The 23,964-nt window shown below is 42.0% G+C and overlaps 1 protein-coding gene across 1 annotated transcript in view; it reads left to right on the top strand.

Annotated features, from left to right (window-relative positions):
• The window catches only part of raly (RALY heterogeneous nuclear ribonucleoprotein), a 63,664-nt gene that overhangs the window by 24,194 nt on the left and 15,506 nt on the right, over nucleotides 1-23,964 (top strand). The window contains exons 2-4 of the mRNA XM_080791461.1: nucleotides 1,300-1,638; nucleotides 8,858-8,930; nucleotides 9,085-9,132. Coding sequence (XP_080647587.1) covers nucleotides 1,383-1,638; nucleotides 8,858-8,930; nucleotides 9,085-9,132 — 377 coding nt within the window. The 5' untranslated portion in view covers nucleotides 1,300-1,382. The remainder of the gene's footprint in view (nucleotides 1-1,299; nucleotides 1,639-8,857; nucleotides 8,931-9,084; nucleotides 9,133-23,964) is intronic.

The following is a 23,964-nucleotide window of genomic DNA, read 5'->3' on the forward strand; positions in this document are numbered from 1 at the left end:
CACTGCACACACTGCACAGTAAATAGTACTTGTTAAGTATTATGCATCATTGCTCCACCTTATGCACATGCATTTGTCTATTACGGTACATAAATATGCATTATGTACAATATTCAGCAACTGAATGTCCCCCAAGGGATCAATGAAGGTCTATCTACCTAGCACTTGTGTGCATTATGCATGCATGTATCCTTGCATTTCTGTTTGCATACGCGCGTGTGCGTGTGTGTGTGCGTGTGTGTGTGTGTGTGTGTGTGTGTGTGCAACTGTGCATGTGCTCTCCTCTCCTCCACGGTGATAAGCTGCACACCGTCAGTGTTTCTGTGACCTTCCTCTCATTTCATTAAGCTCATTGTCGTCAATAAGCTGATGTTATGATTGTTAATTATTGAGACGCTACAGAACGAACACATACTCTGTAATGATGAGAAGTGGACCTGCATTCTGTGTGTGTTCTCTCTAGATCTCCTCTCACTCTCCTCTTCTCCCAAGTGTAATGTTTCTGTAACTTATTCTTCTCAACTTTTCCTCATTATTTATGAAGACAGTGGGAATTGGCACAGAGAAAAATGGAGCAAGAGAGACAGACCATGTACACAGAGAGACAGACCATGTACACAGAGAGTGTTGCCTTTCAAATCCTTCTCTGTGATCGATAGAGCACATCTGACTGTGTAATTAAACGATATTACACCAGAGGGTGTGTGTTACTGTCATCAATGGCACGCCTGTGTTGCTGCAAGAACGAGCCGAAGGCAAGTTCTGAAAGCAGCGCAGGCACTGTTTCAGATTGCTTCCTCGAAACAACCTGTTGTATAATCACAGATATACACTAGCTACTTGTTTGACTTTGCTGTTCTCCTACTCTCTCCATTGTTATCTATTTGGTTGTTTTAACATGAACTGCAGAGACAATTGTGTTCTCTCTCTGTATGGACGGGCAGGCAGGTAGGTAGGTAGGTAGGTCGAATATAGAGCTTGTTTTAGAACACATCAAATTAGAACTGTGTTCCAGGCACTTTCACTCATATGAATATGAAGAATCAATCAACTGATGGAGAGAAGGGCTGACAATATTGCAGAGACAGTTTGTTTATTGTTGGACCACAATTCTTATATGAGACGATTCTAGGAGATGACCCAATGTTATTCTCCATAGAAATTACTTCTGCAACACAGAGGATGAACGAGTGACGTCCTGCAGGACTTCGGACTCTATGGTTATGTAATAATACATGTAACGTAAATTTACTCTCTATCTCTCTCTCTCTCTCTCTTTCCATCCTTCTCTTCGTCCAGTTTCCCTTTTCCTTCGTCGTTCTCTGTCCATCCATCCTCGGGGATTGTCGTCCGTCTGTCCGTCCTGTTGGCTGTGAGCCATCATGTCCATCAAGGTGCAGACCAGCAACGTGACCAACAAGAATGACGCCAAGTCCATCAACTCCCGGGTGTTCATCGGGAACCTCAACACGGCCGTGGTCAACAAGTCCCACGTGGAGGCCATCTTCTCCAAGTATGGCCGCGTGCTGGGCTGCTCCGTGCACAAGGGCTTCGCCTTCATCCAGTACGCCAGCGAGAGGCACGCCCGTGGCGCCGTGGTGGGAGAGAACAGCCGGGTGCTGGCTGGACAGACGCTGGGTCAGTTTGAACTGTCTGTCTGTCTGTCTGTCCTTTGGTCTAACATTTACATTTACTTAAGTACTGTACTTAAGTAAAATTAGAGGTATTTGTACTTCCAATTTCCAACACTTTTGCTTCTTCTCCACTACATCTCAGAAGCAAATATTGTACTTTTACTCCACTACAATTATATGAAAACTTTAGTTAACTAGTTACTTTGTAGATTTAAATTGGTATTACAAAACATACATTAACCACTTCAGTCCGATATACATTTTGGCCATTTGGAAATAGCCGATCTACAAGTCACAGTGTGAGCTTGTGGATCTTCTATTTAAAAAAAAAGAGGGACAGTCTGCATAATGAGTACTTTAAGTACATTTTGATGCCAATACTTTTTACTCAAGTAGTAATGTATATGAATGTGAATGTCAGACTTTTATTTGTGAATATTTCTACATTGCAGTATTGATACTATTACTTGTAACTGAATTGAGTACTTTTTCCACCACTGCATTTGGGTCATCAAGGGATGGCACGTGCTTTTAACCTCAAACTGACCAGTAGGCACAGTATTCTACTGTTGTACTGGGAGCTGACCAGTACAACCACAGTATTCTACTGTTGTACTGGGAGGCAGCTGACCAGTACAACCACAGTCTTCTACTGTTGTACTGGGAGCTGACCAGTACAACCAGAGTATTCTACTGTTGTACTGGGAGCTGACCAGTACAACCACAGTATTCTACTGTTGTACTGGGAGCTGACCAGTACAACCAGAGTATTCTACTGTTGTACTGGGAGCTGACCAGTACAACCACAGTATTCTACTGTTGTACTGGGAGCTGACCAGTACAACCACAGTATTCTACTGTTGTACTGGGAGCTGACCAGTACAACCAGAGTATTCTACTGTTGTACTGGGAGCTGACCAGTACAACCACAGTGGTAACTGTTGTACTGGGAGATGACCAGTACAACCAGGGTATTCTACTGTTGTACTGGGAGCTGACCAGTACAACCACAGTCTTCTACTGTTGTACTGGGAGCTGACCAGTACAACCACAGTCTTCTACTGTTGTACTGGGAGCTGACCAGTACAACCACAGTCTTCTACTGTTGTACTGGGAGCTGACCAGTACAACCACAGTGGTAACTGTTGTACTGGGAGCTCATCAGTTACGTACAACCACAGTGGTAACTGTTGTACTGGGAGCTCATCAGTTACGTACAACCACAGGTAACTGTGTCCTTGGTTGATGTGAAAGATGGATGAGTGGGCCTCGGCCGCTGGCGAATTAATTCCAGGCATTCATGTCGCAGGTTCAAATCCCGATCCCGATGACCTTTGCTGCGTGACACTCCCCATCGCTCTGCCCATTTCCTGTCAGTCTACTGATAAATAAAGACATAAAAGCCTCAAAACAAATCTTAAAAAAAGTAAAAGATGGATGAGTGATACCACATGCTGGGTTGCCAGGGTAACAAACACTATGCTTTCAGCCAGACTGCCAGTAATGGAATGAAACAAGAAGGACAGAGTGAGAGGCGACATAAGTGGAGAAGTGGAAGAGGGCAGAGAGCAAAATGAAAGAGAACCACACAGGGAGGGAGGGAGGGAGGGAGGGAGGGAGGGAGGGAGAGAGAGTCTATGTTTGAATAGCCTTGGTATATATTAGTGCTTAATTCATTAATATGTCTTAAGTGCAGCACTTGAGTAAATATACTTGGTTACTTTTCACCACTCGGGTCAGGATACCAATTTTACCCAATCAGGAGAGAGAACTCATACAGGAAAAACACGTGGAATTGGAAGTGAGCTCATTTGGAAATGGAAATTTGCCAACCAACTGGAAAATGTATTTTCTGTTTAGTGATGGAGAGATCTGGAGACCCCTGTTACTCAACAAACTCAGAAAATACATTAGAGGCACTGAATAGCGCAATAGAAAGGATCGTTTTGATCACAATTGCAGACTCAATCAGGAGTACAGTGCCATTTTATGTGACTTTAATTGTGCAGTGCTACAGCCCCTACAGGTAAAGTAAACCAAGTGTACTGTAGTACTGTCATAATGGTCTACCCCCCTCCCCCTCCTTTTTTTCCTTCTTTTCTTTTAGTTCTTTAGTTTTCTTTTCAGCAACACCCTGCAGATAGACAGACACACACATTAAAACCTGGGAGCTGACCAGTACAACCACAGTCTTATACTGTTGGCCACTGAGCCGTTCGGTGCCTTTCTCAACTGTCCCTCGGCACAGCTGACCTAAGACTAAATAAAACGAGAATTTGTTGTCAAAATGAACGCTGGGTCTTTATGTTTATCTGGCTGCTGTTCAGTACCACGGAGAGCGACATGTAAGCACGTTCAGTAACAGCAACTACTTCCAGACAGTTACTCCCAGCGAAATGAGGTTTGACCACTTTAACACTATTCACCCAAAATAATTCTTGTTTTCTATCAGTTACACACGCCATGAAGCCTTGGATTCACTGAGATGCTTTTGGTGCTTTTGAACTACTCCTTTAAGCTATGGAAAAATTGTCAAGTGTGTCATGTCACCATGCAATGCATTGTGAGCTTGTAAATCTGATGGCCTTAGCCTTCCAATCCTTCCCTTGAATGTTTTATTAAAAGATTATTCTTTGACATCCACATTCTTGACAGTGAGATTTAATGAAAGTGGCATTTCAGCTGACAGTCGGATGCTTTTATAATCACAAGACTGGGGCGATCAAGACATCTGCACTCTGCACACCTACAGTATAGACAAATCCACAGAGGGTTGCCTGGGTGCGGCCATTACTGAGGTGTACCAATAAGCACAGCAGCACTGATTAGCCACACCTGGCCTACGGAGCACCTGCTCCATGGATGGACAGAGAAGACCAAGCTAGGCACAGAAAACACTGCCTTGTTTAATGGGAGACACAATGTTTCCGTTGTAGTCCTTCATCAGGTTGTCTTAGAAAAATACATCTTTATGTTTAGTTTTGTCGGTGCCATAAAGAGAGTAGCAGGCTATTTTCATGTAGACCTGTCTACTAGCTATTACAATTTGTAGAAACATTTAGATAATGTCATGCCATTTCCCCATTTCCGTTTTTCCTGTACAGTCGTCTAAATAACTCCTACTGGGAACCAAAGTACACAGACAATTGTGTTCCTATAGATGCTTGGCAAACCCATGGGCGGATTTTGGGGGGGTGCAGGGGGTGCACTGCACCCCCTGGCAAAAAAAAACTTAACTTATGGCTTCTGACTGTAGTTTGTAATCATCTCTCTTATCATGATATGATGACTCGCTGTACGGCTGTAGTGCATGTGTGTATGTGTGTGAGCTGCTGTACTACCTAAATAACAAATTTTTAGGGGTTTAACCCATTCTGACCGGGCACCCATTTTGGTGTTAGCATCATGTTATGCTTTAGCTATTGGAAAAAAGCAGATCTACAAGCTCATAGCGCGCCACCGAGTGGCGCGCTACGAGCTTGTAGGTCTGCTATTTTTGAAAAATCGAAGAACGACTGACATTTTTAGAATCTGATCTCAGGTCAGAATGGGGTTAATCAGACCAGTGTGTGTCCAGTGGAAACCTCGTATGAATCTGATCTCAGGTCAGAATGGGTTAAATGGAAGTCAAAATGGACCGATCTAAAAGCTCACATGTGTTGTGAATGTAATGCGTTGTGAGCTTGTCTTAAAACAAAGTCTAGCTTATTATGTCATTTAAGTAGTTCTCAACCTTTTCTCGATCAGTATCAGTATCACAAGACAACATAATTTCACACATACGGTACCAGGAAAACTTTCACTTTCACTATTGGCTGAATATCTTCAAACTTCAAACTACTTTATTGATCTCACGAGGGGCAATTATTTTCAGATATGTTGCAGAAGATGAAAAAGATGCTATGCTCATCATTGAAGTGTAGATAGACAACGGATCAAATGAGGAGAGGCACTCGCGGTAGTCCAGCAAAATTAGGTGATTACATTATGTATTGTAAGCAGTTTTTGATACCTATACTGTATGTGCAAGCACTCTTTTAAATGGAACACCGTAATATCACCTTTTTTTTTTAAAGAATATGACTAATACGACTCACCTACTTATACTGTAGATGAGAATATGGTATCCAAGATTCTTCGAGGCACTCATTCGTTCTCTCTGCACTCTATTGTGACAATAGAGTGCAGAGAGAACGAATGAGTGCCTCAAACATATTTACCATGTGTACCATTGTATTGCTTACTTTGCTTATTCCTTTTTCACGTTTGTAAGTCTCTGAACAGGAGCGTCTGCTTAACGTATACATTCCAAAATCTGGACAAAAATGTGTATGCATGACAGCAATATGTAACATTTGTAATGTTATATGTTTTTCATCATTAATTCAGATCGTCATATACTAGTTGCGGTTTTCCACTTGCAGAATTCTAGGAATTCAATATGTTGTAGTTCAGTAGTTGGGTAAAGGCAGAGTCCTTGGATTCATAAATCAGGGAAAGTGGGCACTGAAGCAAGAAGCAAAGCAAAGTTTAAGAGCTGCTGCTATAACACATTGAGGGCCTCTGGGACTTGGGGAGACAGAGAGGCTTTTGTTCCGTCTGCAAGTATAAATCCGCCAATTTGTTTCACAAATACATTCTTCAGGTCTGACCGTCCACAGTACACACTGTTATTTGCAAAGGATCAGATGGGATTTATGTATCATCCACCTATAGTGAAAATCTGATCTACAAGCTCAAATGCAACCTGTAGGATTAACCTATTTAGACCTGAGGCCGATTCTACAAATGTCTTCTAAATTATATTTATCCCCATCTGAACATATGTTGTTCCATGGACCCCCCTGAAGCAAAGAAAGTATATATTAAAAGATTTAATGTGTGCAACATTTTCACGACTTTAAAAAAAAGAGCAGATCTACAAGCTCGTAGCACGGCACTTGGTGCCGTGCTACGGTGGTTTTCATATAAATGTAGTGTAGTGTAGTATTTGCCTATGAGAGTGAAAATACCTCAAAATTGTACTTAACACATTTAGAGCTGAGGCCGCATCGGTGTCACTTTATAGCTTTGAACCACGTTAACCATTATTTTAAACTTTACCTGTTGAAAAATAGCAGATCTACAATCTCGTTGTGTGCAAATCTTTGAATATATATTCTTCTTTCACAGTGAATGTTTTTAACTCAAATATTTGCTTCTGGGGTGTCCCTGGGACAACATATTTTGAGATGGGGGACAGATAATGCTGTGGGTCCTTGACATGAAAAAGGTTGAGCACCACTGACATAGAAACAGGGTTTTTCAGGAAACTGTCGTGATTTAGAAGACATTTGTAGAATCACTTCTCAGCTCTAAATTGTACTTAAGTACAGTACTTAGTAGTAAATGTACTTGGTTACTTTCCACCATTGTCTGTAGGACCGACTGTCCTCACTGTCCACACTGTCCTCACTGTCCTCACTGTCCACACTGCTATTAGCAAAGGATGGGATGTGTGACCGACCTCTCTGTAGGACCGACTGTCCTCACTGTCCACACTGCTATTAGCAAAGGATGGGATGTGTGACCGACCTCTCTGTAGGACCGACTGTCCTCACTGTCCACACTGCTATTAGCAAAGGATGGGATGTGTGACCGACCTCTCTGTATGACCGACTGTCCTCACTGTCCACACTGCTATTAGCAAAGGATGGGATGTGTGACCGACCTCTCTGTAGGACCGACTGTCCTCACTGTCCACACTGCTATTAGCAAAGGATGGGATGTGTGACCGACCTCTCTGTAGGACCGACTGTCCTCACTGTCCACACTGCTATTAGCAAAGGATGGGATGTGTGACCGACCTCTCTGCATCGGTTGCCGTGGTGACACAGTGACATACGACAAAGATGAGTTTGAATCGAAGCTTCACGGTCTGCTCAGACAGAGACTGATCATTAGAAATCAGATTTGAATGGGATTCCAGACAGCGATGATGGAAGGATGTGGTTCAAATTGGACAGGCCCAAAAAAGAAAAGTGATTTGGACTTTAGGGCGTAAAGCATGGAGGAACACGCTATCTATAATCCCTTATGGTGGACGTCTGGACTGGACTTCTGAATACTTTTGTATTTTGAAAGGCAAAAACTGTGGTACTTTAAGTCAAGTACAACTTTGAGTGAGGAACTTTCAGTGGGACTATACATATTAAGGTTAAATGTATAATATAGTTTATAAGTGCGGGTAATGCACTTTACTTTTTCATAAACACTTGAAGGTCGGGTATCACATTTACAATGCATTATACAGTATAATGTATCATTATAATAATGCTTCATAACAATTGTTATGTTATGTTTACAATTATGCATAACTTATTATACTTATTATTATGACACTGAACTTTCACTTGTACTAAATATGAGTAATATTTTACCAGGAGTATCTATACTTCGACTGAAGTTTTGAGGAAACAATGCAACGCATTGTGAGCTTGTATATCAGCAAATGGCCAATAGGGCTGAAGCGGGTATCAAAATCTACAAAGTAACTAGTAACTAAATGTTTGTAGTGGAGTAAAAGTATAATGTTTACCTCCGAGATGTAGTAGTGGAGTAAGTAAGAAAATACCAAATTGTACACAAAGAAAATTTACTTCAGTAAATGTACTTTGTTACCAGCTTCCACTACAGGTGTCCATACATCCAACAGTGAAGAACAATTAGGCAGCTCAAAGCCCTGCATCTGACTAATGACATGCAGGAACAGCCAGGCACTTTTCAACCACACACTTTTAATTATGTTGTCGCACTCCGTTGATTTCCTCCTGCAGATTGATTTAACAAAAGCTTAAGATTCTGTTTTCAACATGTTTAATTACCAAGCCGCTGGTGCGAAGTGTGCACGTGCATGTCTGTGTCACAATGTGTGCGTGTGTGTACCTTACAGATACATTAAAAAAATACCTACATTTCATTTTGGAATATTATGTGCTGCAAATTTTACATTACGCCTTTGATGTCTGTCTGTCTGTCTGACTGACTGACTGACTGACTGACTGACTGACTGACTGACTGACTGACTGTCTGGTTGTTTTACTATCAGGACAGTGGTAAGAGAGAATGGAACAAAAAAACTTCAGCATGACTCAACAGCTCCCTCTAGAGAAGAGAAGGGGGTAACACACACAGCTGAAGCTATGCTATGCGTGTATTAAAGTGAGTATTTCTCCTCTCCTCAGATATCAACATGGCAGGAGATCCCAAGCCAATCAGATCTAAAGCTCTGAAGAGGTCAGCAGGTACACTCTACAGGTAAATAGCCCTAAGATATTGATTGATTTAGTATTGATTAGCACACCTTACTGTAGATACCTACTGTAGGTACCTGTACTTTGCCCTGGTGTATCCAGGGCTGATGTACATTAATGCGATATTTTGTGTTACTTTTGTACTATTTGTGTTCCAGTGGCTACGAATTTGATTACGACTACTACAGAGAAGATTTCTATGACAGGTGAGTAGACGGACGGACGGACAGACAGACAGACAGACATTTGACAGACCACAATCAATTGATTGATAATTACAACAAATAAGCATCTGATCACTTAAGTGGTCAGCGAGATGTTCGAGTGGGCCCTGACCTAGAAAAGGTTGAGAAACTGCTCTAAAAAGGTGCATGGTTGGCCAGTGCTCACCAGTTAATATTCTGTTCAGTATATGTACATGGGGGCGTAAAGGTACACACATATAACTCTATACTGTATTATCTTCTTCTTCTTCTTCTTCTTCTTCTCCATCTCCATGTGCCCTGCACTCATAAAGGCAACCCAAACAAAGTCAGGCAAGTTGCTGTGTAGACATACAGACAGACAGACAGACAGACAGACAGACGATGGTGAAGTGCAGTGGTTCTCAACCAGTGATCCGGGGACCACCAGCTTAATGTTGAAAAGATCTTTAGTGTAAAATTAAACCGTAATGTTACGCTCTTAATAGTTAAATTGTTAAAGATCTGCATTACCTCATTTACAAGTCTACACAATTAGAGAATGTAGAAGAATTGTCATGTTTTGTTCAACGTTTGACTGTTATCTCTCCTACTGTACCACGTCAAGCATGAAATTGTGGACCAAAACAATAACAAAATAGTTTGGGGTCTAAGAGGCTTAATCTCATCAAATTAAATGCCGAATAAGTAATGGGACTGATGTGAAAAAGGTTGAAAACCACTGAAGTAGAGTATGAAGTGAGCCAGTGTGAGCACATCACCAGTCATGACAGCAATGTGTACAGTTTAGTTTATTTTGTCAACTTTTTTTTTGCAACATCTGCAACTCTATTGCAAAGCTTTGCAAATAGCCTGCATACATATTTTCATCTGTTTGAGTCTGGCTTAGAGAAGGAAGGAAGGATACGGTGACAACAGTTTGCATCATCATTGTGACCCTAAATGAGATGATGGAGTTAGGCTGAACAGTTCATTAACACAATGTCCCCACTCCTTGGGGTGTTTTTTTGTCACTGTATATTTGCACATATACGTGAAATGTATCTGGCATTTACTCATCGTATAACTATATTACTACCTAGGAGCAGTGAGCAGCCATCCTATTACTACTAGGAGCAGTGAGCAGCCATCCTATTACTACTAGGAGCAGTGAGCAGCCATCCTATTACTACTAGGAGCAGTGAGCAGCCATCCTATTACTACCTAGGAGCAGTGAGCAGCCATCCTATTACTACTAGGAGCAGTGAGCAGCCATCCTATTACTACTAGGAGCAGTGAGCAGCCATCCTATTACTACTAGGAGCAGTGAGCAGCCATTCTATGGCGCTCAGGGAGCAATGAGGGCTCAAGAGCCTTGCTCAGCGTTACACATCAAAACATTGCTGGCCTGGTCTGGAATCGAACCTGGGAAAACCCAGGTCTCTGGCCCGCCCGGGTTCCCTCCCCCGGACAATTGTGTTCACATAGACGGCCGGCATGGGTCATAACCGAAAGAATAAGGTCACGGGTACAAGTGGCCGAAAAAGACGTGGGTGGCTGGCATCTCCCTCATACATAGTCTGGATTCTCGGTGGTTAGGTGACCACCGAACTACAACATGACGTCACGAGCCACGGTGAAGAGCAAACCACCGCCCCAGCCCTTCTCTCTGTTTTTACTCACCACCGCTCAACGTTATTTCAGCTCCGGTGGTCACCGGAGCGGTGGTCACCTCATCACCGAAAATCCAGACTATGAATGAGCTTTAAGCGGTTGAAGATGGATGGATGGATGGATGGGTGCATGGTGGATAGTGGATAGACGCCAGACAAAGCCAGAGGCACCACAGAAAAGCAGAAGCTCTGGCTCCCCAGGCGGTCTCACTAACCATTCTGCTATTGTGTCTCTTAGAGTAGTGTGTGGGTTTTACTCAAGGCAAACACTGACAGAATGCTGATAACTGCCCTGGGCTGTCTTCATGTTGTTTTCAAACAGAGTTTTCAACAGATGCCATTGTTGAAGTGCACTCACAGACAAGCACCAGTCCAGAGGTCAGCTAATTCAGTCCAAACATAATCTTACAGAACATGTGGTGTTTGCTGATCCGTTAGAGAAGACTATTGTTCCTTTTTGGACCTGTTTCATCTGTTAACAGCGGCAAACTGAGCGAAGCGGGCTAGAGCTAGAAAAAGTAAGCCACTCAAATGTTTCACTTCATCAAGTATTAATACTGCAATATAGAAGTAAAAGTCTGGAATTCTAAATTCTTACAAAAGTATTGGCATCAAAATCATCATCATCATCATATTAAAATTCAGCGAATGTCTGAATGTCTGTCTGTCTGAATGAATGTCCCTGACAGCGCTTTATCTCAACATTGGCTGGCCCAATCACTCCCACTTTTCACACAGGCATGGACCATAATTATATGGAGGTCTTAATGGAGCCCTTTTTCCGATTTGACACATTAATGATTTATAATGAATTTATTAGTGGATTAAAAAATGCAAAAATGGGTATTGTACTGTCAATATCACATGAATATGAATGCAAAGTAGCGGTCCATGTGTGGACAGGCTACCTGTCGCCGTTGTGCATGGTGAGATGTGTGCAAACCGTGTAGTTTATCAGGAGAACAATACCAAAGGATGCAACATTTATCAGTGAATTAAAAACACACCGGGCGCAGTACCCCCCCACGGCCACAAGAGGGGGGCAAATATCTCACAACGGGTAAGGGCTACTGTAATTAAAGTTCCAAAAGTTTAAAGTACTCATTATGCATAATGTCCCATTGCACAAGTTAATGTATAAAAATCTTTTGAAAATAGCAGATCTACAAGCTCACAATGTCAAACATTGTGAGCTTGTAGATCTGAAATATATATATATGGCTGAAGTGGTTACTGTATGTTTTGTAATAATAGTCTAAATCTACAAAGTAAATAGTAACTAAAGTTTTCAAATAAATGTAGCGGAGTAACAGTACAATACTTGCCTCTGAGATGTAGTGGAGTAAAATACTCAGGTAAAGTACAAATACCTCAGTATTGTACTCAAGTACAGTAGTTTAAGTAAATGTACTTAGTTACTTTACACCAGTGCTAGAGCTAGCGCTAGCAACACCAGGGCAGTGGTACGCTCGGCTCAGCTCGGCCTGCCAGCTACCACAACACGTTATCCCACACAGAGACTAACACACATTTTGACTTGTATACCACTGTGAAATCGGGAGATTAAAGGGAGAAATGACCACCTTGGAGCCCCAGTGGGGAGAAAGGGGTTAAAATGGTGGAATGTTGGCATGCTCTGCATGAGGCCACATGAGATATTACAGCTGTCCAGAAGCAGGGCTGATCAAAGACGGTGGGCTCTGCATCCATCTCTGTTCTGAGGACTGATAGACTTCTGTTGGACTCCAGAGAACCCCAAAGAAAGGACCGTGCACTGTCAGATGCCAGCGTCCGTGCGTGCGTGCGTGCGTGCGTGTGTGTGTGTGTGTGTGTGTGTGTGCGCGCGTGTGCGTGTAGGTGTGCGCAGGCGCACACCCATGAGTTTGTAGATCGGCTACTTTTTACTGATCTGTTCTTTGAAAACATTGCTTTGACAATAATCATTTAAACATTGCCATTTCATGTCATATGAAAGCAGGGAATCATAGCTTCAAATTGACATATTGGTTGTTCAGTTTGACCCACCAGTTTTGGAGATATGGCTTATAGAGTAATGTCTTGCAGAAAACAGCGAGTTGAGAAAACAGACTTAAAAGGTTTACTTCTGTGGTCTCTAACATTACACCTAGCTACATGTTTAAGCATGTTTAAGCTGGAGCTTGCGCGATGACAGGCTCTCAGTAAAATCTGGTCACATTTGATATTTGTCTGTCTGTCTGTCTGTCTGTCTGTCTGTCTGTCTGTCTGTCTGTCTGTCTGTCTGTCTGTCTGTCTGTCTGTCTGTCGTTACTGTACATCTGTTGCCGATTCCCTACCGTCCTAAGCGTCCTTCCTTCCCTCCATCAATCCAGAGTGTCAGCCCCTGTATCAGAGGCAGGGAAACCCCACTGAGTGTTCCCATCAGTACATGTGTGTTAACAGATGTGTGAACATGCACACCAGCTGAGGAGCAGAACCCTGTTGTGATTCATACCCACTGCTATGATGTCTGGCTAACTGCTGGCTGCGTGTGGCACTACACAGTGCCACACGCGCATACACACACGCGCACACGAATGAATCTGATGAGAGAAACAGACACACACAGAGACAGTATGAGAGCGATTGAATTGTGAGACAGAGAGACCGTGACAGCAAGCACGCACGCACGCACGCACGCACGCACGCACGCACGCACACACACACACACACACACACACACACACACACACACACACACGTAGACAGACAGACAGACAGTCCTACTATTACTGTTGGTTTGCTGTAGGCCTAATGACTTTAGAGTAGCAAGGGCTTCTTTATTTATTCTGTCACCTTCCTATCTCTCTCTCTCTCTCTGGCAGACATGTTTGTAGTCTTGCTCTGATATTCAGTGGACCACTTTTGTGTTATTTGTATTGGTTTCACATGTCATTCAGATGATCAGACCAGTGTTGCCAAGTTCGTTTAGTTACTGCAAATTTTGGCTTGTTTCTAGAGTTGCCAGAAAAAATGATGAAGTTGATTTTTTTGGGCTTGTTTTAAAATTGCGATGGCTTCTTTGGAAAATCTAACAAGCCAACATTTACTTTATGTACAGTATATTATACTATAATTCCCCAAAGGCTTGGGTGTCAATCACATTGAGTGACAGAATCTGTGTGGTGTCTCTACTTATTATGCCCTGGCTAACGTGTCTAATGTTATATAAATGCTAAATTATTATAGACATACATAGTAATTATAATGATATATGAATCTAATATATTTTTATTAGGAATATATGGCCATATTATTGGGCTTGTTTTGGCTTATTTCTCGAGGTAAGGCTAATTTCTCTCACAAGATTTGGCTTGTTTTTTGGAGGTGGCTTGGCTTATTTCTCTCACGAGAGTTGGCAACACTGGATAAGACCAGTCAATAATGTGACTCACATTATTCAAGCATTTAGCTGCGGCTCATGTGCTGAGGAGTTGATTTCATGAAGCTCCTGGAGGAGAGCACGGTAAATCTGAGCATCATAAAACCTGTTACACTCCAACACTTAAACATCTAAATCAGCCCAGAAAGGACTTGGCTTTATACCGGGACCACCATCGATGCGATGCGAGAGTTTACATAGTTTCCTTTCAAGGCAATTTACAGACGAGGGTCGTCGGTCGGTCCTCTTCCCCATTTTTTGTTTTTGCATTTTTTATGTCATAGCCTTTTGTCTTCTCTGGCTATCCCACAAGGCAGTGCAGTGCCGTCGCTACTCGCTACCTATACAGTATGTGCAATACGCACTGCGAGTAGGGCAACACGCCAAATAGGGCAACCAAATAGTCAGCTACATCCCTCAGGCAGTAAGTCAGTCAGTCATTAGTTCTTATTGCCTGGGCCTGTTAGGTCAAATAAGTTCTGGCCAGGGCACATGTCAGCATCCTTCAGCTAATCACAGCATAGCATATTATTTGGCAAGAAGTACAACAATTTTTGTTTGATACACAGCCACATTTGAATGCATCAACTATTTACAAAAGTATTTTTTCCCCTATTTTATAGGTTTAATGTTTGTTTGAGGAAGGGCTGCGGCCCGAAACCTTACCACTTTAGTACAGAAATATCTGGGAGCAGAAAATGGTGTGCGGATTTCTTTCTTTTCTTACTAGCCACACAGCAGGTGTGATTAAGTGTCACTTATAGTCTATTAGGCCTATACAGCAGACAATACACATCTTCAATTTACTTTACAGATTAAAAAAGAAAATACAGTGGATCATCATAAATATGAAAAACTATGGAGAAATCAATTAATCTAATAATATTAGATTAATTGATTTCTCCATAGTTTTTCATATTTATGATGAAAAACAAAAAAGAGCCCCTCACTTTATATATTGAGGTGTGTTATATTATAATACACCTCAATATATATATATATTTGTTTTACAAATGTCAAGCATAAAATAATTAAGAATAAAAAACAATCAGGCTGTGTTTGGACAGGAGGTCATGTCATAGTGCCTGAGTAGAGAGGTCAAAAAACAACAATTAGAATAGGCTACATTTGATTAAAGCATCACATTGAGTAAGAGTTTCATCATGAAGCCCCCTGGGCGCTAAGGATTGTCATGGACATACAACATGAGTAGACAAACAAACACATAAAGAGCTAGCCCTAAATGATCAGTACTGGTCTGTAACTCTCAGAGTTATGGAGGTCCGTTTGAGAACCGCTGCCCTAGTGGACTCCTAATGTGCCAGATCGTGTCTAGTGAATCACAGTGAGTCATACATATTATGAAATCCCTGGGACTGACATTCAGTCATTTGGTTTCGTGATCAAACATTATAATGGTGTGTAAAAACAAAATGTAGAATTTGTCACGGACGAGGCCAAGTGTTTGTGTCTGTGAGTATCTGGGGCTAATCTGTAGAACCACCAGTCCGATCAGTGCCACGTTTCTGGTTCGCCCTGCCAGCAGGCAGAGGCGGTACATCCATGCATTCACATATGTTTTATATTCTTTTGAAATATTTAACGTTAATTTTATAAAAGTCAATGGTGGTCGGATCGGGCTGAAACCTTGCAGATGTATGGTCAGACTTTGCCCACAGCCCACCGTGATTTATCCATCTATATTCTAGTAACTCTTTCAAACAAAGGCCTATCTAATGACTGAGATGACAAAATATAAAATAATACAAGATGGGATATTACAAGGAAAGGAGCTAATAAAATATTCAACATGTTTCCATACAGTAAACGCAATAATTTATATTTATCGATTTAACCATAAGTGTACATTATATAGCCTCTGAGCTTTATAGAGCGTTCTATCTGTACTGTATACTTTTATAAATGATCTTATTTATACTATTATTGGATTTTTATAACTTACCATGTGAACATGTCATATTTATTTAGTAATGCTGTATAAGGCATGTGCAAACATACCTGGCAATATCATAAGTTTCAATATATTTTTATACTAACAAACAATCTGACTAAATACTGTACACAAACGCATCCCGGCTGGATCTTATTATCAAGAACAAATACGATAAAATAAAATAATACATATTAAATATTAAACTCTTTGTGCACAGTTAAGTACGTTGAGGCTACCAACATTTTGATCAATTTAACTAATGATTTCTTGCATTTCAATAGGGCTTCACACTAGACTAGGCCTACTGCTAATAGGGCTTCACACTAGACTAGGCCTACTGCTCTGGCCCTAATAATAGGGCTTCACACTAGACTAGGCCTACTGCTCTGGCCCTAATAATAGGGCTTCACACTAGACTAGGCCTACTGCTCTGGCCCTAATAATAGGGCTTCACACTAGACTAGGCCTACTGCTCTGGCCCTAATAATAGGGCTTCACACTAGACTAGGCCTACTGCTCTGGCCCTAATAATGCAATTAAAACAACACTAAATCAAATGAAAGTAGCCTATAGTAGAACGGCAGTATGATAAACCTCTTGAGACAGGTATGATATATCTTTACAGTACAGTATGATACAGTATGATAAACCTCTTGAGACAGGTATGATATATCTTTTATGATATATCTTTTAACAGCAGGGTCAATGTGCAAAGAAGCAGAATGTACACAGATAGTCATAATCACTTGTCTATACATGTGCGAGTAACATTTTGCACAGTTGCTCAGGATTCTTACAGTTTGATTTATATTGTTTTTGTTATTTCTTCCTTCGTTTGAGTTTGTATTTTGACCAGGTCCTCATTCAGGGCTCTGACAGCTGCAGAAAATAATTAAATAAAACGCTTTCTGAACCTTGAGCACCAGGATTTGAGACAACCTCCAGCGCTTTGCGTTTCACATCATATAGAATAAGGATCCGTGTACACAGAAATGTTTTTTGAGCTGCCAGCACCTTTATATTCCATGCATTTCGATGGTAAAGACACGCTAAAGTGCTCCTCTTCCCAGCACTGAGCATCGTGCTTCAAGCACTCTCAGCGTTTTCTTTTTTTGGCGGCACACTCAAGGCACTTCAAGCAGAAAATAGTTTGACTTTAGGAGAGGAGCTAGCTGCTCATCAATGTCACGTTTGATCCTCCTTGTGTCATTCTCGACCTGACTTTGAATCTTTACCACCACAACAACAACGACGAGTCCATGTTTACCTTTATTTCAGCTATAGGCTGTCTGTGCTAATAACAACGCACATGACGGCACGTTTGAGCACAGATCGTTTCCAATGTTGTGGGCATCAATAAACACTCCGTGCGAGCACTCGATCTGGACATGATATCCAAAGCGCTCCTCCGGTCATAAAAAAAGCTTTCTGTGGACACGGCGCTTTAGGAATGAGATAAAGTCCCATGAGGAATCACTTGTGCACCGGCCGAGATAAAAAGTAAAATCCCATTCGCGTGGTTCGATCTCCTGCAGGGGAATGGTGGTCAAGTGATCAAGCAGATAATGTGCGAATGAAGAGCCCGCTGAGCTATACAAAGAATGAAGAGCCCGCTGAGCTATACAAAGAATGAAGAGCCCGCTGAGCTATACAAAGCGCAAAACAAAGATTGCGTTCCTTAAAAGCACACGTAGAACCTTGTATATTTTTGACGGCCCGTTGAATACCATCAGAAGCCACAGTTGCGTTCCTTAAGAGAACACTAAGCCCCTCGTATAGTTTTTACCACCTGTTGAATCCCATGCAAGTATGTGTCCTCCTGGGGCGGAAGAAGTACTCTCATTTGTTACGTACGTATTACGTATTGCTTTCTATTAAATAACATAACAGTTGTACTATTCAAGTTTTATTTTATTTTGTTTTAACACACTACAGAATCAGAATTTTATTGTCATGTCACAAGTTTACAGGACAGGTGCAAAGTACTGGGTGAAATTCAGGAGGTTTTTTGTGCGATATCCATGCTTTTTTTTGTTTTCAGAAAGAAAGAAAGAAAAGAAAGAAAAGAAAGAAAAATAAAAATCAAACAAAAGATGCATGCCGTATACACATATAGTATATCCAGACATACAGATGTGACTTCTGAGAAATTCAAAGGGCCTGTTATTGTCACACTTCAGTGGGAAGTCCAAGCCTTGGCATGGAGAAAGGGAGGAAGGGGGGCATACACTTTCAATTCAATTCAGGCAATTCAATTCAGTGGAGACAAAGAGGCAAATCAGGCATGCCAATGGGGGGGAAAGGACTTTACAGAGTAAGATCATGGAACTGGGAAGAGGTCAGATGTCATGTCTGTGAAAAAATAGCAGATCTACAAGCTCGCCTTGCGACGTATTGTTGTGAGCTGTAGATTGGCCATTTTTGGCGAATGGGACCCAGAATAGGGGTTCAATTGTTCCATTTTCCACTTTTCACTCACGTACCCTCTTTGGTACCTCTGTGTACCTTTTGGGGTACACGTTCTGTACCGTACCCCATTTGAGAAACGCTGACATTCATAGAGTTTGAACACTCGGTAAACAGATCCTTTTCAACAGCTCTGGTATAGCTTTTCTTTTGCTTCCATTGTAAAAAACCTGTCAGCTCAGTCCTACCATTCCAGTATCCTGTCATGTTTAGTACTTTTTTTATTATTATTTTGTAACCTTTTTTTGTTGATGGCTTTTAACCCCCTTTTCTCCTCTCATCGTTATTGATTCATCGTTATTGATTCATCCCCACACACATTTCTGTGTTCCCCCCTCCCCTTTCCCCAAGAGGACCACAACGGAAACAAGCCTAACGGCTTTCTTGTGACTCTATCCTTTTGAATGTATTTTCAATAAAGTAATCAATCAATCAATCAGTCACTGTTGTTGGCACCTGCCAGTGAGGAGCCCCCACCGGGAGGACGTACTGTAGAGCCTTCGTCCCGCTCCTCCCGCCCAATTCAGTTTCAGCTTTTTCCAGTTGATGGCTGCTCAGATGGTTATGATGAGACCTCGAGACGCAGACATGAACAGGCCAGGAGGCGAACCACCCGGTGACCTTCTGGTTAGCAGACGGCCTCTCTAGCCACTGAGCTAAATGTCAATTAATAACTGAACAGAATGAAGACATGAGACATGGGGTCTCCATATGGGGCTTTATGAGGACGCATACTTGCATGGGATTCAACAGACTGTAAAAAAGAAGATATGATGTTCTTAGTGTGCTTAATAAAAATGTACCCACTTCGAACCTGGCAGCTTTATTTTGGACCTGTCATCATAGGCAAACATTTTCGAAAACAATTTCTTACAAAGAAAGAAAGAAAGAAAGAAAGAAGATTAAACTGTCAAAGCCTACAACATTTGCACTTGGAAAAGGTTTGTCAACTTGAACATTTGCCGGTTTGGTTTAGGGTCATTAGATTTAGTCTTGCCTGAATTATTACGTTTATTTCAGAAACTCTGTTTAGTATGTTCTGTGTCTAGTTCAGAGTTATGTTAGTCTGTTCATTCCTGAGGTGTTTAGTATGTTCTGTGTCTAGTTCAGAGTTATGTTAGTCTGTTCATTCCTGAGGTGTTTAGTATGTTCTGTGTCTAGGTCAGAGTTCTGTGTTGAGGTGTTTCTTGTCCATCTTATTTCGACCCATAGAGGACTCTGAGGGAGCAACAAATGTCAGAACCATTTTCCCTCTCACCAAAATAGAACAGCGTTTTGATATTCCATGCTGCCTATAATTGGCTGCCATTTATCATGAATGCAACATCCAATCAACCACAAATTAAAATCACATGTTTAGCCCACCACTTAGCACTTTCACTTCTGCTCATAGGGTTGCCAAAAAATTATGTCAAAAGTTGCACCGCATTGTAACGGTTTCCCAGTTGGATGGTTATTTGTCTTAGGGGTGCCAGGTAGATTTAGTCTACCAGAGAAGTGTTTCTCCTTTTTTTATGAGTTCTTCCTCATCTGGGTTAACCACTGGTTAACAGGACTTACATATTAAAATGTAAACCCTTATACCAAGAAATAACACACAAAACACTTTGTCAACTCAGTTTCAAGTTATTATATTGAAGGATTTCAACCAGCATCAATAATTCAATTCATGACAGTTCAAACAAACACACCAATCTGAAATGTTTGTAACTAACCCAACAGTTAAATCAAAATGTTTGTAAATAAACCAAAAGAAACAAAAGATGTATGTCAGGAACTATAGTTACACACGTAACCTTCCAACGGGCAATTCACTTCACCACGTTACCTTCCCAAAGTCATAAATATATAAAGAAAACAAATAGGTGTACCACGGGTCGGTGCCCGGCGAGGATTCACATGTTCGGATCACGCAATGTGAGTGTTAATGTGTGAGTCCGTCTGTCCGAGCAGATCGGCTCTTTCCAAACAACAAAATAATAAACAAAATAGCGCTTTGAAATAACAAGGGGAAATACCGCCGCTCCGTGCGTGGCAGCTGAGCCAACAGAACCAGATCAGGATGCGGGGATCGTCCGTTGTAGAAGGGTTGCAGGTCTGGGGAATGTTCAAGCACGCCCGAGTCTACGCCACTTTACCGACTTAAACGTATCCAAAACAACGCGGTGAACCGAAGTGACTGACTTCCTCGTTCACACACACAGGGCCAAGTCCAACGCTGAACGTCTCGCTCTGACTGTCTGTCTGTAGCACACACACTCGCTCACTCACCGGCGCATTCAACGGGGCATTTTAGAATAGGCGGTTCCCAGGGGTGAGTGACAGGTGTGACGAACAGACGGCTCGGGGACCATTTCGGGCCGTCACACACCTCCCCCCCTGAAAAAACTAAGGTCCTATCCTTACGTCCATTTACTTCCCATATCGTTTTGGGCTCCTTTTCCTCAACTGGTAACGACCAGTAAGGGCTTTAGTCTCCAGCAAACTTTCCTCCTCATCCTCCTCTTCCTCTGTCGTCACAGGGTTCTCTGAGGGGACAGAGATTTTAGTTGGGGAGACTTCAGAGTCCAGAAAACCAAGGAAGGTCTCCTCGTCGCTTTCCTCCTCCAGGATATCCAGAACTTTACGGCGCTCCAGTTCCTCCATTTCCTCTGCCGAGGGGTAACAGGCCTTAAGGCGTGAGACATGGACAACACGCATGTCTTCACCTGTTTCTTCCTTAACCGCTCTATAGTTCAGAGGGCCCAGCTGCTCCACAATCCTATATGGACCTTGCCATTTTGGGGCTAGCTTGGCTGTGAAGGATTTTTCCTTCTTTGAATACGGGTGGGTTCTTAACCACACCCGGTCACGAACGTGGAATTGAACTTCCCGTCTCTTTTTGTCATAGTTCCTCTTCTGTTTCACTCTGGCTTTTGTCAGATTCTTATTGACAAGAGCTTTCAAGTCGTGAAGCTGAACTACTTGGTCGTAGCATGCAGAGTCTGGCGTAGCGTTCTGAGGTTGAAGAGCTTGGTCCAAGGGTCCACGAAGAGGACGACTTAGGTTCAACTCTGCAGGCGTCTTGCAGTGGTACTATTGGGCGGCTCAACTACGCGCTTCAATGTTTTGGTTCACTGAAAATGATAAGCCATCCTGGGTCCAAATCGAACTCCTATCCGCAAGAGATCTATCTCTGGATTCCTTGCTATACTCAGCTCCAGTTAAAAACCTAAGGAAAAGTGTGTCTAACCCTTTTGTCATCAATACTATAAATATATGGTTTGAAATCCATAAATTCATGGGAAACACCCCAGAGCTGTCCTGCTTTGCACCGATTTGGGGAAATGAACATTTTATTCCAGCTAGAAGGGATCTGGGATTTAAATTATGGTTCAATAAAGGCTTAAAGAAAGTGGTGGATCTATACGAGAATGGCAATCTAATGTCTTTTGAGGGGCTGAGGAGGAGATATGAGGTACCGCAAAACCACTTCTTTAAATACTTGCAAATCAGAAACTTTATTATTACATGTGTCAAAAATACAAAACAACCTCCTTTATCCGTGCTTGAGAGGTTTTCCAAACAGGATTGTTTAGGAAAGGGGTTGGTCTCACAAATGTATGGTATACTAGAAGGGTTTCATAAAGATGACTCGGAGAAGATAAGACAAAAATGGACACAGGATCTTCAAGTGGAAATCTCAGAAATTGATTGGGGTTTGATATGTTCCAAGGCACAAACGCAAACTATCAATACTAGATTAAGACTAATTCAGTATAATTGGATAATGAGAACTTACATAACCCCGGAGAAAGTAAATAAATTTGATCCAAACATTCCTGATTTATGTTATAAATGTGGGGAACATAAAGGTACGCTGTTCCACTGCTTATGGGAATGTGAGGAGATTAAAACATTTTGGAGGTCCGTGGTCCATTATGTCTCTCAGATTACGTCAGGTCCAGTTCCTCTGTGTCCTAAATTATGTATACTCAGTATTTATCCATTAAATTGTACACTAAATAGTAATGAAAAAAGAATGACCGACCTCTGCCTGTTACAGGCCAGACGCTCAATTGCGCTATGTTGGAAGAATGTCAATGCCCCTACGATCGGCTTTTGGCTGAGGAACTTAACAACCAGTTTGGCACATGAGAAACTAACATATGTAATTAGGAAGAAACCTGCAGTATTCTATAAGATATGGGAGAAGTTCTTGGACTTCATTAAGCGAGGTGATATTGAAGAGGCTTTGGATGTATAGTGGTTAACTGGGGTAGTCAGCTGTGGGGTGGGGGTAGGGAACTGTGATGTATGTAATGTGTTTTATTTTCGTTTTATTTTTCGTTTTGTCATTATTATTTATTAATTTTTGTTCTGTATGTATTGTTGTCAAAACATTTTGTGATAAGATTTTGTTTGTATTTGTGCTGCCATGGGGATGTGGGGGGGGGGGGGGGAATATATGTCAATTGTTTTGAAAATACTTCTTTGTACTGTAAAGAAAATCAATAAACATATGTTTAAAAAAAAAAAAAACTCTGCAGGCGTCACTCCAATAGACTCTTGCACGGTTGAGTTAAGAGCAAAGCGGAACTCATGAAGGTGCTGATCCCAGTGCTTATGCTGGGTCCCTACGTAAGAGGCAATCATCGTCTTCAGAGTTCGATTCACTCTCTCTGTGAGATTTGTTTGAGGGTGATAAGCTGTGGTCAGTTTATGCTTCAAGTTCCACCGTTGGCAGGTCTCCTCGAAGAGGTCTGAGACAAACTGAGAACCTCGGTCTGAAAGGATGAAGTCAGGTACTCCCCAGCGCGTCAAGATCTCCCTTGTGAGAATGTTGGAGACAGTCTTTGCAGTGGCCTGACGAAGACCAAAGAGCTCTACCCACTTGGAGTAGTAGTCAACAAAAACGAGTAGATACTCATTTTGTTTGGAGCTCCTTGGAAATGGACCCATTATGTCCACTCCTAACATTTCCCACGGTTGGGAGACAATGGTTTGCTGCAACATACCAGCAGTCTTCCGGCCTTCAGGCTTGTACACTTGGCAAACCGGACAGTTTTTGGTGTGGGTCTTGACATCCAAGCTGAGGTTTGGCCAGTACAGTACTGACTGAAGTCGTTTGTATGTTTTGAATCTGCCCAGATGACCTGCTATTGGGTGTTCATGGAAGTGTTGTAAGAGACGGAAAGGTTGTGGAATGTATACTTGGTAGAGGGTTCGGTGGGGCAACTCCAAGATACGGTAGACTTTGTCCTCGATGATGGTCAACTTTGTGGTAGGGTTAATGACCTGTTCTCCCTCATCCAGAATTTTCTGGTAGATGATCTGTGTTTCAGGATCTTCCTGCTGTGCTTTCCAGATAGTCTCGTCTGAGA

The sequence above is a fragment of the Protomyctophum bolini genome (genome assembly GCF_963924005.1).
Source record: "Protomyctophum bolini genome assembly, chromosome: 2".
NCBI lineage: Eukaryota > Metazoa > Chordata > Actinopteri > Myctophiformes > Myctophidae > Protomyctophum > Protomyctophum bolini.